Source organism: Leptidea sinapis, chromosome 27 (assembly GCF_905404315.1).
Source record: "Leptidea sinapis chromosome 27, ilLepSina1.1, whole genome shotgun sequence".
Lineage (NCBI taxonomy): Eukaryota > Metazoa > Arthropoda > Insecta > Lepidoptera > Pieridae > Leptidea > Leptidea sinapis.
Window position 1 is genome coordinate 9,867,262 of NC_066291.1, and position 17,626 is coordinate 9,884,887.

The 17,626-nt window shown below is 34.3% G+C and overlaps 1 protein-coding gene across 1 annotated transcript in view; it reads left to right on the top strand.

The window, feature by feature from the left end:
* The window catches only part of LOC126972694 (clavesin-2-like), a 34,534-nt gene extending 25,407 nt beyond the window's left edge, over positions 1-9,127 (top strand). Inside the window, exons 5-8 of the mRNA XM_050819590.1 lie at positions 4,321-4,452; positions 5,334-5,444; positions 6,499-6,604; positions 7,625-9,127. Coding sequence (XP_050675547.1) covers positions 4,321-4,452; positions 5,334-5,444; positions 6,499-6,604; positions 7,625-7,758 — 483 coding nt within the window. The 3' untranslated portion in view covers positions 7,759-9,127. The remainder of the gene's footprint in view (positions 1-4,320; positions 4,453-5,333; positions 5,445-6,498; positions 6,605-7,624) is intronic.
* Positions 9,128-17,626: the final 8,499 nt, after the last annotated feature.

The following is a 17,626-nucleotide window of genomic DNA, read 5'->3' on the forward strand; positions in this document are numbered from 1 at the left end:
TTAAATTATAATACTTATTTACCTTCAATACTTATATGGTTTTACGTAAAAATGAAGACCCCAACCGTTTCCACCCTAAAGTAATAATATTTAATATGTAAGAATAGTATAGCCAGAAACGATTATCTATAATGGCCCGCTGATAATGTGTACGCAACTGATGCGGACAGTGGTGGTTATTAACAACAATGTTAGACGGGTCCTTGACTTGTTATGCTATGTGTAGCATTTTAGTTTTTGGTGCTTTTATAATAAATCCGACATCATGAGCCAATTGACGTTGCATTATTTGATGTGATTTTACTAGACTTTTACGCAAACCTTTAGCAAACTGGTTAACAGATACGCTCACCAAAATATTTCACACATAATTAACAAAAAATAAGTAGGTACTCGGTCGGACCTAAATATGTTCCTTGGGGTATGCCCACTTCAGTTAATAATTTTTTACTGACTATATCAGCTATTTTGACCGATATATATATCTGCGTGGGGCGGGTCGGTCCCTTCCATAAAATATGATCGAGGGAGGCGATTGCTGGTTAATGCGTCATGCTCGTGAACGGGCACTACATCTTAGGCGGCAAACGGGCAAGAGGCATCCAGGATGGGGAGTGGTGAGGTAACCACCCATGGATATTCGCAACAACAGGTGTCAAGAGATGCGTTGCCGCCCTTAAAGGTGGGAGTATACTCTTTTCTTAAAGGTCCCTAAGTCGAATGGCTGTGCGAGGCAAGAAATTTCTTGCAAAACGCGCGATTGTGGAATACGAGACATCACCTTGATGCGGGTGGTATTTAAAGTAATGTCCGGTGGTGGAATTCAGCCGCTGGAATCAACCCGAACAGCTCCTCTGAGTACTCCACGTGATAAATGCGGTAGAAGATGCAGAGAAAACTCAAATCTCATCGAAAAATGCCAAAGAATCAAGCCGATCGGAGATGACTTGATCGTCGATGTGTCGAGCCACTTTTCGTTGCATGCGGTCAAATGGAAGAAGCTGATACTGGGGAGCGCCCTCCCAGACGTGAGAATGTACTCTATGTGAGGATGAATTCGCGCCTTCTATAATTGCAGGCGGTGGCTAATAGTGAAGTACTGTCTCGCCTTACTGCGTACACCAAGCTTTTTAGGGGCCAGTTTGGCCTTCTCTTCCAAGTGACCACGGAACTGACGACGCCAAATATGATAATACACGGTGTGGCAGTTAGAGGAGTGATCTCGAATCGGGGGATACGACAAAGGGAGACTTTTGAAAAAAAAGGGAAGGTGAACTAACTTGTGTCTTTTTGGGGTTGAATTGGGCTTAATTTTGTCGGCCCTATTCCAAAACTTTTCAAATCATTGTCTCGACTTCAGACACAAGTTTGTTCCAATTCTCGTTGATGTGATGACTGCTGATTCTTAGCATAACTTTACATAATATGTTGTAATTGAAATGATCTGTAAAAAGATGAAGCTGTAAATGTTGATTTGAAATAGTGGCAATGAGATTCCTTCCACTTCTTCTCAGTAAAGCTTTACCTTTATCGAAGCGATGGTAAATGTAAAACAACAAACATTTTTAAACATTCATAATTGTTATTTTCTTGACCTACATGAATAAAGTGATTTTGATTTAATTTGTTAATATGACAGTGCTGCAAAAACCATCTTAACTTTTGGCTTAGCTTCACACATAAAATTTTATATTATAAAGGTCTCGAAGCCCTTACTGAAATCTACGATGACAATAAGGACATGCTATCTGGCATCCAGGTGTCCATTCACCTTATTGCAGAACTTGGCCAATCATAATTTTTTCTAAGAATTTTTTTATTTTCCCCGTACCTACTTCTCTATTACTTTGTCAATACAGAATATGATCGTTATTGGCCTGTAATTATTAACATCTGTGTGGCTACCTCTTTTGTAAATAAGCATTACTGTATCAACTTTTAAGGTCTGGTTGGCTAGCGTTTTATTATTTTTGGCAAATATATAATTGTTGAAATCCGGATTTAACGTGGTTTTATATCAGAGATCATCTGATTCATTGATTAATAGTTATAAAGCAAAAGCTACATAAACGACGAAACTTGGAATGTAGATGGGTATCGAAGATTTACATATTTTATAAGTATAGTTACTATTTAAAATACAGGGACGTTGATAAGGTGTTTGCTTACATAGGAACGCAACAGTTATCAGTCCTTAAAATATAAATTGGCAAACTGAAGAAGAAAGCTGAAACAACCTGTTTGATCGATATCACCACTATTGCTCATAGATATATTGTATTATGCTCTTACCTGATAAAAGTCTCTATATCTCAAATATATAGCGTAGCGTAGGTAGCCTGTAAATATTCATATTATGAAACTAGTACATAGCTTATAAATTTTTAAAACTTTCATGAGGCATTATAAACTATAGTTTGTTATAATTGTCAAATTGTTTTTAAAAACAGTATCTCTAATTCAATTTCACAAATAGAAAAATACACGCTTTGCTTACATGTTTAAATCATAAAAAAATAGAGTGTGTGCTTAAGACCGCATGGCAGAACTGAAAACTTCATTGGCAATCTCAATAAATTTTCTCAATATAAATAATATTGTGTATTACGTACCTAATATTATTACGGATCGTATTAGTAGAGTATGTAGTAGAATAAATGAGAAACAAGTCAGAAATTAAAGTTTTTATTTATCCCATTCATTATAATATTAGAAACCACTTACTAAACACACTAAACTCACAAGGTAAACAAAATAATTGGCAAAATAATAATGATATCTATTAAATTAAAAATGACAATTATAACGTACTAGCTGACCCGACAGACGTTGTTCTGTTCATAATAAAAAAAAACTCTTGCGGATGGAATTTTGGAAAATTCTAGAGATATCGTGATGAGTGACTATATACGTGGAAATCTCTTATATATATATATATATACAGTTAGAGATTGAACTTCGGAAATGGATTGTATTGATTCATACCACAAACTTTCAAGGATTGGCCTTAAGATTTGAATGGTCAGGGCGAATGCGAGACGGATCGGAAATTAAAGATTTGCGGGCTAACTCGTCATGCAAAATGTTCATTAAGTAGTTGCTGCAGATCTGAAGAATTGCTATTATCATTGCTGCATTGATCTCTTAACATCGATCAAGTTGTTTGTCCATTTTGCCCATGAAGTATAATTGTAAAAATTTAAGCTGTGAATCTTCGAGAGGTTGCAGTGATCCAATACGATGGTGAATCTGTCCTTATATCTACAATATCAAAAGCAAACCCCGTATTACTGATTTATAAACACTTTTTTTAGAATTAGCATACACAATACATAGGAATGAGTATATAGTATGTAAATAAATAAATACCTTGAATGTTGGATTAAATCCTCGTTCTTAGATGTCTGCCCCAAATGAGGTCATTTGGAAACAAACATTGTATTTTTGAGTGTTTTCTAGAACATGGCAGCACAATTCTTGCGTTTCTCCGCAGAATACTAGCAAACAAAGTCCATCGGCCCAATGCGAAAGCTGATATGCAAGCAGTACTACAGTACAATATAAGTACTGCAATCGTATCGATTCAAATCAGTACTTCATAAACTTCTTCTTGTGCGTCGAAAATTATCTAGTTGTTGATCTCTGAGGTTTTACTGGACGATTTCGTATTGCCAGCCTATCCGTTTTACGGGCTGCCTCGCATTGCTAGTAATTCATAGCACGTAGTCGATCCATACTAACGCGGTTCTTTTCACCTGCAATTTCTTGTTCTTCTTCAGTCCTTTCATTCGCAATGTTTCGAATTCTAGTTGCATTACGTCTTTGTCGGGAATAATTTGATCGTCTTGGTGGTGACATTGTTAATGATAATATCGGCACAATAAGCTAATAGAAACTCGAAACAAACACACCAACCGGTCAACTTGAATAACATGACGTGCACTGTCAGTTGTATTTTATAACACATGTAGCGTGAAACTAACAATGTTTTTTTTATATTTTATGACTTATTATATCCTATGTCTGTCTCCTGGCTCTAAGCTACCTCCTCACTAATTTCCAGCCATATCGGTAAAGCCGTTCTTGAGTTATAAATAGTGTAACTAACACGACTTTCTTTTATATGTATAGATTAATTGAAACAGCGAATAGCAGCTGACTATACCTTCTCGCTCGGGTACATTCGGCGGTCCCAATTCACCTGATCAAGCCTTTCGCCTCAAAGCGTAACGGATCAGTCTAACCTACTACTACCTACGAAAAAATGTGTGTGCGGTTCGCTAAAAGAAGTTTTTACTTTAACATTTATTTTGATTACAGATTTGTTTCATGGAAGATGATAATGTGACGGTATCGGGAATGGTCCATGTAGTAGATTTATTAGGCTCAGGACTATCACACTACACACAGCTATCGCTATCACAGATACGGAAAATGATATCAATAAGCCAGGTGAGTGAGTGCAATATTATATTATTTACATTCATAGTATAGAGTTATATTATGAATATTGTATTACAAGTAAATTCTGCAACAACTGTAAATAAATTTTAATAAAATCAAGTAATTAATCTTCTATTTTTGCTACTAACTATAAAATATTAGATTACTTTGGAGATAAGGTTGTGTAAAGTTTAACGTGTGATTGTTTGTTAGCATTATATTTATAGCTTTTCTATTAAGTACTTATTCTCACAATATTTATGCTTTAATGTCTTCTTTATGTCTTTAATGCTGCGACGTCGTATTCCGTATCACAAGTCGCTTAAAATTAAAAGACCAATTATTTAACTGTACTTTCTAACCAAAAACGATTAAGCTGATACTCTTAATAGTGAATAAGTAGGATACACCCAACTATATCGTTTTTAAATTGGTCTCAGCAGTTAAGTTGGGTTTTATTTTTAATATTTTGGACATGATAACATTTGCATAGGGTTATTTATCTCTTGGACCAATTGAGAAAGCTTATGGCCGCCCAGAGGGCTATGCTCGAAGTTATCCTGCGAGGTCAGAAATGAAGAGATCCGTAGGAGAACCAAAGTCACCCAAATAGCTCAAATGATTGCAAAACTGACGTGGCACCACTGCCCACGCAGGGCAGCAACATAGTTCGATGGACAGATGACTGGTGGGGCAAAAAGGTCCTCGAATGGCGACCACGTACGGAAGACGCAGTGTTGGTAGGTCGCCAGAATACGTTCAATGTGGGCAACGCAGGACCGATCGTCGTGGAGATCTTTGGGGGAGGCCTTTGTCCAGCAGTGGACGTCTTCCGGCTGATGATGACGATGAAGCGGCTTTACCATAAATAAAATATTTTTGAATTTCAGGATGCTGCGCCAATGCGGATGAAAGGAGTACATTATTTAAACAACCCATACTTTTTTGAGACCTTCTATAGATTTGTTAGAAACTTCATGAGTGAAAAGAACAGAAAGAGGGTAATACAACGAAATAATCTTGCATTAATAAATCTATAAATAGTAAATAAAAAAGTTTCAGCTAAACTAACACCATCTAAACTTATACTTAAGCTTAGAGATATTTATTTTCTTCACTTTTTTATAAAAACTTTGAAATAATGTAATATGATAACTTACATTTAAATGCTTTAAACGACTCAATCTTTTTAAAAGATGAAAGTAGATTTAAAAAGTTGAGCGCACTCGTAAATAAACGTACGCTTGCCATAATTTGTTCTAGTCTTAGGTTGTATCAAGTAGCTGACCCGTCTCGTACTACGTTTAGTCTAGTGATGCGCTGAGGCGCTGTTTTTGTGGATCGAGTCGATTTAAATGGTATTCGAATCCGCAATTCAAGCCCAGTAATCGAGTTTTATGCTTATGCGAATGTTGACTCGAGAACTCTACTCTGGAAATTCGAGTCCGCTACCAATTTTAGAACAAAAAGGAAAAAATCAAAATGGTGTTAAAACAGCATGTACATATAAGGACACAAAAATAATGATCAAACATTTTTAATGAAAATACTTTGTTAAACAACATAGTACATACTAAGGAGGTATCTAGGAACCAGAAATGGGATCAAATTTTATAAGTTTTATTACACACATAGGAGATCTTTTTAGAAGCTATTTAAGAACTTAAAATATTATAGAATACAAAGTTGATTTTTCTGACTCGAGTACCAGAAGCGAGTCAGGCGTACTCGAATCAAAATAAATTAGTATTCGAGTCAAGCCGTACTCGGCACATCACTACTTTAGACACATATTTAGTTTGAGTGAGTGAGATTGATGTATGGATGGAATTAACTAGAATTTTTTGTACCTATCAGTATACATGTATGGTAGGTGTAAAGTTGTTTTATGTTCATAAGGTTACTAGGTTTGTATATTTTAGAAGTAGGTGTTAATTAAGCGTAATTAAATAACATTTTTATGAGTTTGTTTTGTATTTTTTGCAATTCAGCTAACTTAGTTACTTATTGAACTAAATATTTGTATTATTTAATTATGATGAATATTGGTTGCAGATCCACGTTCACAGTAAAAATTATGAAGAGTTATACAAGCACGTGCCAAAAGAATCATTGCCGGTCGAATACGGTGGTAGCAGTGGGACAGTTAGAGAGATTATAGGTAATAACACACTTACCTTTGCTAGGAACCTGCGTTTTAAGCTCTTTTCAGACTACGCTTTAAAATATATATAGTTCATAACAACAATGAACAACAACTTTTTATGAAATAATTTATATTATTTAAACACGACTCATATATTGGATGCGAACACGACTCTCATATTGGAGTCATTGCCATATACTATTAATAGTTGCGATTTTATCGCGTTATGTGAAGGCCACGCTATATAGTATACCATTAGGTCCATATTTGCTATGCTATATATCTATACTAATATTATAAAGCTGCAGTGTTTGTTTCTTTGTTTGTTTGAACGCGCTAATCTCTGGTACTACTGGTCCGATTTGAATGATTCTTTCAGTGTTGGGTAGTCCATTTATCGAGGAAGGCTATAGGCTATGTATTTTTTTTCAAAATTAGGGATCCGTAATAAAATTGCTATTTTGTAACACAAGGTGTAAAATCGTAAACCTATTTTTGCGTGCGCTGCAAAAACTATTGACAATAGAACAAAATGATGATCGCGTGAATTATACTTTATATGGCAAAACAACGTTTGCCGCGTCAGCTAGTATTCTATAGGTGGGCGGTTAATTGTGCCTGTGAGTGTAAATATCACAATAGTATAGCGTAGTCTGAAAAGACCTTTAAATGTCAAAGATGTCAATACTCAAAATTGTTAAAAGTAGCCTTATGTAAACCAAAAGCTTAACACATATCATTAAGAAAATTAATTGAAGTAGGCGTTACTTTGCGGAAATCCATAATTATACAAATGATTTAAGTTTTCTTTAGTGTTAATTCCGCCAATATTTGTCTTTAAAACAATTCGACACATGTTTCGCCTCTACACGAGGCATTATCAGGACGTGCTGTCTCGCCAAAATCTGGCACGAGACTAAGTGTCTAAATCATTTGTATACATATCATTAACCTTATTATCTACATAAAAATATTATTATTCTTTGAATTACGGATCTTAAGAAGTATAATTTAAATATAAATTTATTTTTACAGATTACTGGAAAATAAAGATGAGAGAATATCATTCATGGTTTGAAGAGGACACAAAGTATGTAGTGGACGAATCAAAACGCGTGAAGAACGCATCACTTAAATCATGTTTCAAACAAATAAATGAAATTGACTGACATATAAAACTAATATAGATTGAATTAAACATTTACCGCCTTTCATAATACCGTCATTTAGTAAATGTATATAAGTTATATCATTTTGTCTTTCTGTTAAGTCAACAACAACAACAGTTGCTTATGTAAAATAAATTTAAACGTTTTTAGTAATTAGATGGTCAAAATTTAATAATGAAAGCGGAGTTTAAACATATACCATAATATAAAAAGCATTCGCAGCCCAATTTTTAGGTAGAACTGAATTCATTACAGATATTAGACCGACAATACTAACTCTAACTATGAATATGAAATTCCGCGTTAAAAAAATCAGGGGATATGGCCGTGGCGTTATGGAACGCGATCAAAATTAGCCAATCACAGCGTTTTTCGCCTAAAGCCATATGACGCGTCAATGTGTCCCTGCACTGTATAGGTATTATATGACTAAAATCTAGTCTATAAACTAATTCGGTGATCAAATTCCGTCAGGTTTCCGATATAATAATAAATATGCTTGTCAGGCTTCGATTAGTCTCGTATCGACTGTAAAGGAGTTAGATAAAACGAGTAAATGGATGGATCTCCTTGCATGCACTCTCTTATTTGTATAAGGCAGTTGTGCGCGGTTGGAATGCAGGTTTGCGATGCGTGCGTTTAGGCTTGTTTGGCGTGTGAGTGGGTCATATAAACACGCCCTAATTCTAATCATATTTGTATCAAGGCTACTCTAAAAAATTGCGGGTGAATATATATATGCAATACTATATTTCTGTTTATATTAGAACTATTAACGTACTTCGTTTTAGAATTACCAATAAAAACTGTAATGGGTAAAAAAAATCACGCAACATCATTGAAATTCCGCTATTTTTGTTGAAAGTCATACACGCCAGCGAAACTCAACGTGTTATTTTTGTCGACCTTCATATTTTTAGACCAACTTCACGGTTATTTGTACGGGTGATTAATTTTGAACAATTGCCAGCTAAAAAGAGTTGCTCTTCGAAGATTGTAAGATTGAATATTCGAAAATTGTCTTAAATTCTTATTTGTTTTTAGAATGTTCAGAACATAAGTAATATGTGAACAGGCATTAAAGGTTTTTTTTTTATAAATGTCCTCTTTTTCGGATATCTTGAAATGTATTCAATTCAAATAGCAAAGAGACTAAATAACATCAGATTTTTTCATATTAAATAATATTAATGTGAAAATATTTTTTTTTATTATAATTTAAAGTTGTTATTATTATTATTATAAGTAGCGTTACATTATTGTTTATTTTGTATAGGCATGTTAATAATTATGAGAGTACAAAAAAGAGAATATTAAGAGAAAATAAAACCAAATATATTCGTATTACTCAATAAAACTATTAACAACTTTCCGTCTTTTTATAGAACCTTATATACAATCTGGATATTAAACATTGAACTATGGCATAATAATAAGGTGGCATAATAGGTTGAGGCCGTTGACTCACACAACCTTTGATCAACAATAGCAAGTTAGTATTAGGTAATATTTTGAAGATTTGTTACTTTGTTACTCGGTACTTGATACATGGTTGTAATTAGGTTGATCTGAACTTGTTTTAAAGGCTTTTCTCTCTTTTTGTTAGTAAGCAAAATGTAGCTATATACGTTATGCCACGTGGACAGTATTTAGCTTCGATTTTGTACGTGACCCGATATCTAGTTGCTATTGTTGGTCGAAGCTCACAACGCTTGCAGTTCGATCCTCGCCCGCAACCAACCACTGTGTTTTCGGTTTTCGACTTCATTAAATGTACAAATATTCGAAGCTTTTAAAAGGCCGGTAACACTCCTGTAATTCCTCTGATGTTACATGTCGACTGTTGGCCAGTATTAATAACCCCACTCACTTAATTAACTTGGTAAGGTGAAGATTAGTTGACAGCTAACCTGTGTTTTGAGCAATGCACACACAATAACACAAAGTGACATACAAATCGCGAGTGTTAGATGTAGCCGACAGTAGATCCCACACTAAAGTAATAAACCTGGCCTATTTTCATCGGTTTTCATTATGTTCGTTTGACATGCTCTTCTTTCTTCTTCTTATAATAATAATTACTGAGTGAATAAAACTGGAGAAAATGATCTAAATTACAAACAATTATCAAACGTCACTTAAACACACTTTAAGGATTAATCTTCCACCTAACTATGCCCCAGTGCTGACAAAAAAAAATCTCTGAGAACATAACCAGATATAAAGACGTGTTGTGTCATTAGCAACTCTGGGAAACGTGTAGGTTTATAGATTTTATGAAGTAAGATCCCAACACTCTAGGAGATACAATCCTTACCAATTCTAGCGGTAGAAGGAGTACTGGTGTCGTAACATCGGACATCTTTAATTTACGTATACATCAAGTTCAATTCTCCACTTCGTTGGTGTTTCATGAAGATAATCCTCCTCTAGTGTACTTCAGTTATTTTCACAGCATCATGACGTACGGTATTTTACTGTGGGATCATGCTGCTGACATTGATATAGTGTTTGCTCTGCAAAAGAGAGCTGTTCGTGCTATATATCAGCTTGGTTATAGACAGTCTTTTAAGAGAAATTTAAAGAAATAAATATTATGACTGTTCATTGTCAGTACATTTATGAAAATTTAATATACGTTCACAAAAATCGTCAGCTTTTTGCTGTTAATAGTGATTTTCATTATTATAACACTAGAAATAAGGGATTGCTTATAACTTATTGTAGTAGCTTTACGGGTAGGTAAATGTTTACACTTTTATAATAAAATCCCAGCCACTGTTCAGGCATTGGAAATAAATTTAAATGTTTTATTAAAAAATGGCTCTTTTGTAAATCCTACTACTCCACAGCTGAATATCTAAGTGATCGGACAGCCTGGGACTAGATTATGATTGTTTTATAGCGATAGAAATGACTGTACAATATTGTATATTTTTATTGTTTTGAATTAAAATCAAGCTCAAAAAAAGAATGCTGGGAGAGTTTCTTGCGCCGCTTCTTCTCTGTCAAAGCGCCATTTGTTTCCGAAGCGGTAGTAGTATCTAGTATATTAGAAATGACATCAAAAAGAATTCTAAAGGAATCAATTTTGGGAAAATAAATGCCTTTTATGCCTTTTTTATGGCTTTCTACCTACAAGAAACTTGAACCTGGAACTAGTCAAACCATTTCTGCACTATGTGCTGATTGAAGTTGTAACATAATATAGAAAATTATCTAAAAATAAAGTTTATTTAACAATCTTGATCATTTTCACAGGAACCAAAACCATACATTTAAGATATTTTGATTTAAAGAAAGCTTTCGACTGTGTCAATAATGACATTTTACTGAAGAAGGTTAGTAAGATTGGTTTTGCACCAGGGCTTTTAAAACTCCAAGCAGACTACATGTGCGACAGGCAGCAGTTCGTTAGGTTGGGTATTTATGAATCCGCACCTTACCACACGCGCTCGGGAGTAAGTCAGGGTTCAATACTCGGTCCTTTGATGTTTCTTCTTATGGTGAACGACTTACCGACACTTCTTGGGCATGCAGAGTGTCTCCTTTACGCAGACGATCTTAAGTTATACACTGAAGTTCGATCAGAAGCAGACTGCGTAGCGATCCAGGAGGATGTTCGTGCGATACATGAATGGAGTACAGCAAATGACATGGAATTTATCATATCCAAATGTTACATAATGAGCTGTGGACGTCTGATACCCGATTTTATTTGACTACATGGTCATGGTATGCAAAATAATCCGATGTCTGATTGAGGCTCCGCATCTACATGATCAGCTGGCCAGGCTTTATACCCCAGACAACTATTGCCGATCCCGTAAGCACAGTCTCCTTGCTATCCCTTTCTGTCGGACAGTTGCACGGGCCAGCTCCCCCATTCCGCGCACCCTCACTGCCCTCAATGCGCTGCTGGAAGCCTTTCCTGACTTTGACTTATTTGCGTATGGATGGAAGGAAGTCTTGAATGTTTTCCTAAGGTTCAGTGAGACACTTTGACTACATTTACGATGTTACAAATAGGAATTAGTATTGTTACTATCATTTTATGATTATTTTTCTGCTATTATTATTAAGAATTGTTTTATTTGACTAATCGATTATGTTATTTTTTAAGACGACGATTGACAACGGTTGAGACGACTTTCAGTCGTGTATTGTATCAACATCTCTGTATATTTAAATTATTCTTATTACTTTAGACATTGTTTAAATTTTATTGTTACTTGGATTTTATGTTATTTTTAATTTTATTTGTAAACAATATTATATTCTGTGTTAATAAGTGTAATTGGTTATAGGCCGTTCTTGTTAACAATAAATAAATAAGCTTAAAAAAAGCAATTATATTATAACTATCACAGTGTTCGTTTTTAAAGTTTCCCGCGATGGTCCTACAAAGATACCTTCCAAATACCTTGAGCCGTACTCAATTGAAGGAAGAACTTATCTACACTGGCCTTCAAAAGTAAGTATCACACTTTTAAAATTGGGATAACGTCTTAAGTTCACAAGATATACTTTCGAAATAAAAAGGACTCCAAAAAGAATTCAATTTTGTACATAAAAACTTTATAGTCGGTAACCTTCTTTTAAGAATTGGCTGAAAAAAAACTTCAAAAACAAAATCATTCCTTTTTCAAAGTGGACGTTTCCGAATTACAATTTTACCATTCACATTTTTCTTTGTGTTTTATTTTTTTTCAAGATCGATGGGTCTTGTTTTAAAAATTTATGCTAAAAAGCACATAACATTTATTTATAATGCCTCTTTCAATTGAAGAATGTGCTAGGATCATGGCTTTTCTGGAACTAGGCATCAGTATGCGTTGCACTGCAAGAATGGTGGGTGTGACGAACGGTCCCGAAGGTAAAGCGAAGGTACGAAGAGACTGGACCACATCTGAGGAGACCTTGTAATGGCAGACCCAGGGGTACCAGTGCCCGACAAGATCGTTATATTATTTCCACTGTGTTAAGAAATCGCCACTAAAATGCAGTTGACGTCCAGCAACAGCTACTTCAGACCCGGAGGGACTACATTAGTGACAGTACAGTGAGAAGAAGACTTGCTGAAGCAAATTTGAAACCCTGAAGACCAGCGAGTGGCCCAAAACTCGAGAGACAGCATCGAGCAGCGAGACTGCGATACGCCCGTGAACACATGCAGTGGGATGAAGAAGAATGGTCAAGAATTTTGTTTGCAGATGAGTTTCGATTCTCCCTTTACACTTCTGATTTTACAGGCGACCTGGTGAGCGATACCTTCAAGCCTGCATCTCAGATGGAGTCCAATACGGTGGAGGCACTGTACATGTATGGGCTGGCATATCTTCAGAAGGTCGCACAGAGCTAGTAGCCATAGAAAATGGCACCCTCACTGGGCAAAGATATGCCCAAGAGATTCTCAATGAGTATGCAGGGCCGTATTTAGCAAATATGGGTGGTGGATCGATGCTGATGCATGATAATGCCCGGCCACACACGGCTCATATCGTACAAGAGTATATTCAGGAGGTCGGTATCAGCGTGATGGCTTGGCCATCAAGATGTCCTGATCTCAACCCGATTGAACACGCCTGGGATGAGCTTGGGAAGCTAGTCAGAAATCGCAGACCACCACCTACTACCCTAAGGGCACTAAAGCAGGCCCTGGTAGAAGAATGGGAGAATATTCCCCAACATTGGCTCCGAAACCTAGTGTTCAGTATGCCAAACCGGCTCGAAGCTGTAATCAGAGATCGAGGAGGCAATACCAGTTATTAAAATTAAATAACATGTAATACATTTTAGTTGAAGGTTTTTACACTAAACTAAAAATGTCTATTTTCATTGTTTTATCTTTTTTAAGTTAAAAATTTTACTAATGTATAATTTTAGTTTCTAAGAATTTCTTAAAATTTGCAACAAAACGTTTTTAATCTTAAATCTCTACCTTCTATTGTTAAGAAAAAAAAATAATTTGAAAAGTGTGATACTTACTTTTGCAGGCCAGTGTATATAAAGACTACATAAGTGCCAGACCTATCATCGCTCTTAATTTCTAATCACGCCTGCAGAGATGTTTCTAAATAATATGATTGTCACTGAAAAGTTCATTCTGCCTTTTCTAAAGGAGAAATCTTCAGAACTAAGCAAAAAAGTAATTATTAATTCATGACAAATCCCTACTAATATTATAAATGTGAATGTTAGTTTGTTTGTTACGCTTTCACGTCTTAAATACCGAACACATTTTGATATAATTTTGTAGATAGCACTAGAGCGTGAAAAACGATAAAGGCTACCTTTTATTGCAAACAAAAGTGATTTCAGTTCATTTCTCTATCATAGAAGAGCGCTGCCAGCAGCGGAAAGAGCAGTTTGTATGTATATTACTTGAAATATAAAAAAATAAATAAAGAATGCCCAAAGTAACTATGTGTAAAATTGACAAAACGACAATATAAAAGAACGTGGCACTACAAAGGACGCCACTAAACATATTTGGAACTGAGATTTGGATAACCCCAATTCAGTGGGTACCTACCAGAGCTTTAGAATATATAAGCGTATAGACGACCTGGCAGCCTAATTTTAATGACCAACATTCAAAATACAAAGGAGCCAAGCGTGGCTGACTGTTTAGGAGTTGTTAATTTAAATCGGTTAGAAAAACGAAAAATTCACTTTCCTTCTCTATCTTGCTGTTACAGCTCCGTTAGAGATGTTCTTTCTCGCGTGTTTTCTTTATAGTATATTATAAGTATGTGGTACCAAATCAAAATTATTTTATTCATGTAGGTCAGGGAAACGACACTTATAAATTTATTTTTATTTATTTATTGAAAAGACCAACAGCATAAATGTTATAAATGAGGCTTTAAAATTAGTGTACATATAACAGCCAATTACAGGTCTCTATATAAAAAAAAACAACTAATGAGTATCCAACCTAATTTACTTTAACATAATAATATGAATGTATAGTTAAAAACATTGTAAGAACAATATTATGCGTATGAATGCGAATGTAATATATAACTATTATTATATTATGTTGTCATCTATGTATAGAACGTCATTGACAATAACCGGTTAAAATTGGTTATTGTGTTTAAATTATGTGTATGTGTGCGTGTAGTGTGTGTTTATGTAAATGTTCGTGTGTTTATGTGTTTGTTCGTTTTATTAACCGACTTCAAAAAGGAGGAGGTTATCAATTCGATCGGTATTTTTTTTTATGTATGTACACCGATTAACGTAATTCTTCTTTTGTTAGATGCGAAATAGATGCCATTTGGTCCCATAAAAATTTTACATAGTTTGGCCCAGTAGTTTTCATTTTATGAACATTTATATGAAAATTTTCGTCTACCTGGATGACATAATTGCTTTCTGTGTACGGCTTTTTTTTTGGAGGCTTCATTCAGGTTGATTATATATTATTATTAACTGGCACTAAAATGTAAAAAATAACAAAAACTACGTTTAAAAAAAGCCGACTTCAAAAACTGAAACGTATCAAATAACTAAAAAATTTATTATATACACCTCTTATGCAAACCTATACCTTTAATATTAATAAAATACTATTATTTGTATGTGCTACATATTGATAGCTTTGAAGTCGGTGCCAAGCCAAATGTAATAAAGGTACCTTCACTCGCTACGTGTGACTTTAATCGGGATTGTTCGTCGAAACAACCCACGCGGATAGACACGCGTGGCCAGACAACCTTAATAATTACAGTATGTAAGCTGTTTATAATATTTAGTTTTATTTTGCTTAGGGCTTGGGACTGACTTAAAACCTATCAATAGGTAGCACATATAAATAATGGCATTTTATTAATATTAAAGGTAAAGATTTGCATAAGAGGTGTATTAAATTAAATTTTTAGTTATTTGATACTTTTCAGTTTTTGAAGTCGGTTTTTTAAACGTAGTTTTTTTTTTTATATTGCTCCAGTAACATTTTTCGTATATACTGTATTCATTAATATTTGAATAATTTCTTCCTTGCAGATATTTTTACTGTGATTATGAATGTCGACATTAGAAAAACGTCATTGTAATTCTTACAAATTCTATTAATGGGAGAATTTTTACCATTGTTCGTAGTGTAAATTGATAATGAAAAAAGAGGCGTATTTCTCGTTCGTTAATACTAGCAAGTAATGTTGGGGAGTCCAGAAGATTATTTATTATATTAAATAAGAACATTGTATCCAGTAACGCTCGTCTATCTGCTAGTGAAATTATATTGTAATGCATGCAGCCATCTTAATAGTGGGAAAAAAAATATGGCGAGGGTTAAGGTGCTTTATAGATTTAGCTTGTATCTTTTCTAGTTTTTCTATATACGTTGTATAATGGGGCGACCAGATACAACTAGCGTACTCTCAGACACTACGCACGTATGCATAGTAAACAGATTAATTAATACATGCAAGGTCAATTAATGACTTGGTAGAGTGGTAATAAAAGGTTTACAAGTACGTCACAAAACCTAAGTCCTTGAACGCTTTGTTCGCATCGTAATCTTTATGCTCAGACATAGTTAGTTTGCTGTCAAAAATAACACCTAAATGAAATGAAATGAAATGAAATGAAATGAAATGAAATGAAATGAAATTTATTTGCAGGAAGCATTGTACTTAAGGTGTTAACAATATAATGGATAATCCAATATGTTTCGTCAATTGACATGCAAAATATGTTACAAAATTGTCTAAACACTAATCGTACTGTTATATTGAAACATGTCGGATTTCACAATGATATCAATAATATTTATAAAATGAAATTTTAAGATATTATAATATGAGACGTAAATAACTTAATAATTCATTTAGTACCTATGTATAATATTAACAAATTCAATGTCATAAAAGTATATTAATTTACATATATTATTATCAAATAGACTAATTCATTTTGTATTGAAAAATTCATTTAAACTATAGAAGCACTTATTTGTTAACCACTGATGCAGTCTTCTTTTAAAAACTTTGAACTTTGAAATCTTTCAATTCATTGGGCAATTTATTATATATTTTCACAGACATGCTGAAACAATTTCTACTAAAAGATGCAGTGTATATGTAAAATATATTTTTATCATCTTCGTACAAAAGATGGTTGCATGCATTAAAATATCTATAAATGTCATAAATATAAGCGTTGTAAAGCCATGGTCCCAGGTGAGATCCCTGTGGAATACCTGATGGAATTTTCACAAAATCCGATCTGTATCCATCTACAATCACTGCCTGGGATTGAATAGACAGGTATGATTTAATCCATTTTAACAGATGCCCATGTATACCTAGACGTTCTAGTTTGGCTAGTAAGATGATGTGGTCTACACGAGCGAAGGCTTTTTCGAAATCGGTGTAAACCACATCAACTTGACCACCATTTTCCGTATTTTTAAGGACAAACTGTATAAACTCAGCTAAGTTCCTCAGGGTTAACTTTTGGTTCATGGAAACCGTACTGTGAATGACTTACTCCATTCAAAACTGTAGGATAAATTTGATCATAAACAAGTTTTTCAAAAATTTTACTAAATGTGTTAAGCATATATAGAGGTCTATAATTATCAATTTTATATAGGTATGACGTTAGACTCTTTCCATTTAGATGGAAATATTCCCTCTGATAAAGATCTGTCATAAATATATTTTAGAGGTTTTTCTAATGTTTTGACACAGTTATGTATTTATAGTTACAGTTATAAATGTCAAAAGTTTTCTTTTCTTTTTGCATTTATCACGACTTTGGAACATGTTGAAAGTTTCAGTCTGAGGGCGCCGTAGCTAGTGAAATTACTGGGCAAATGAGACTTAACATCTTATATCTCAAGGTGACGAGCGCA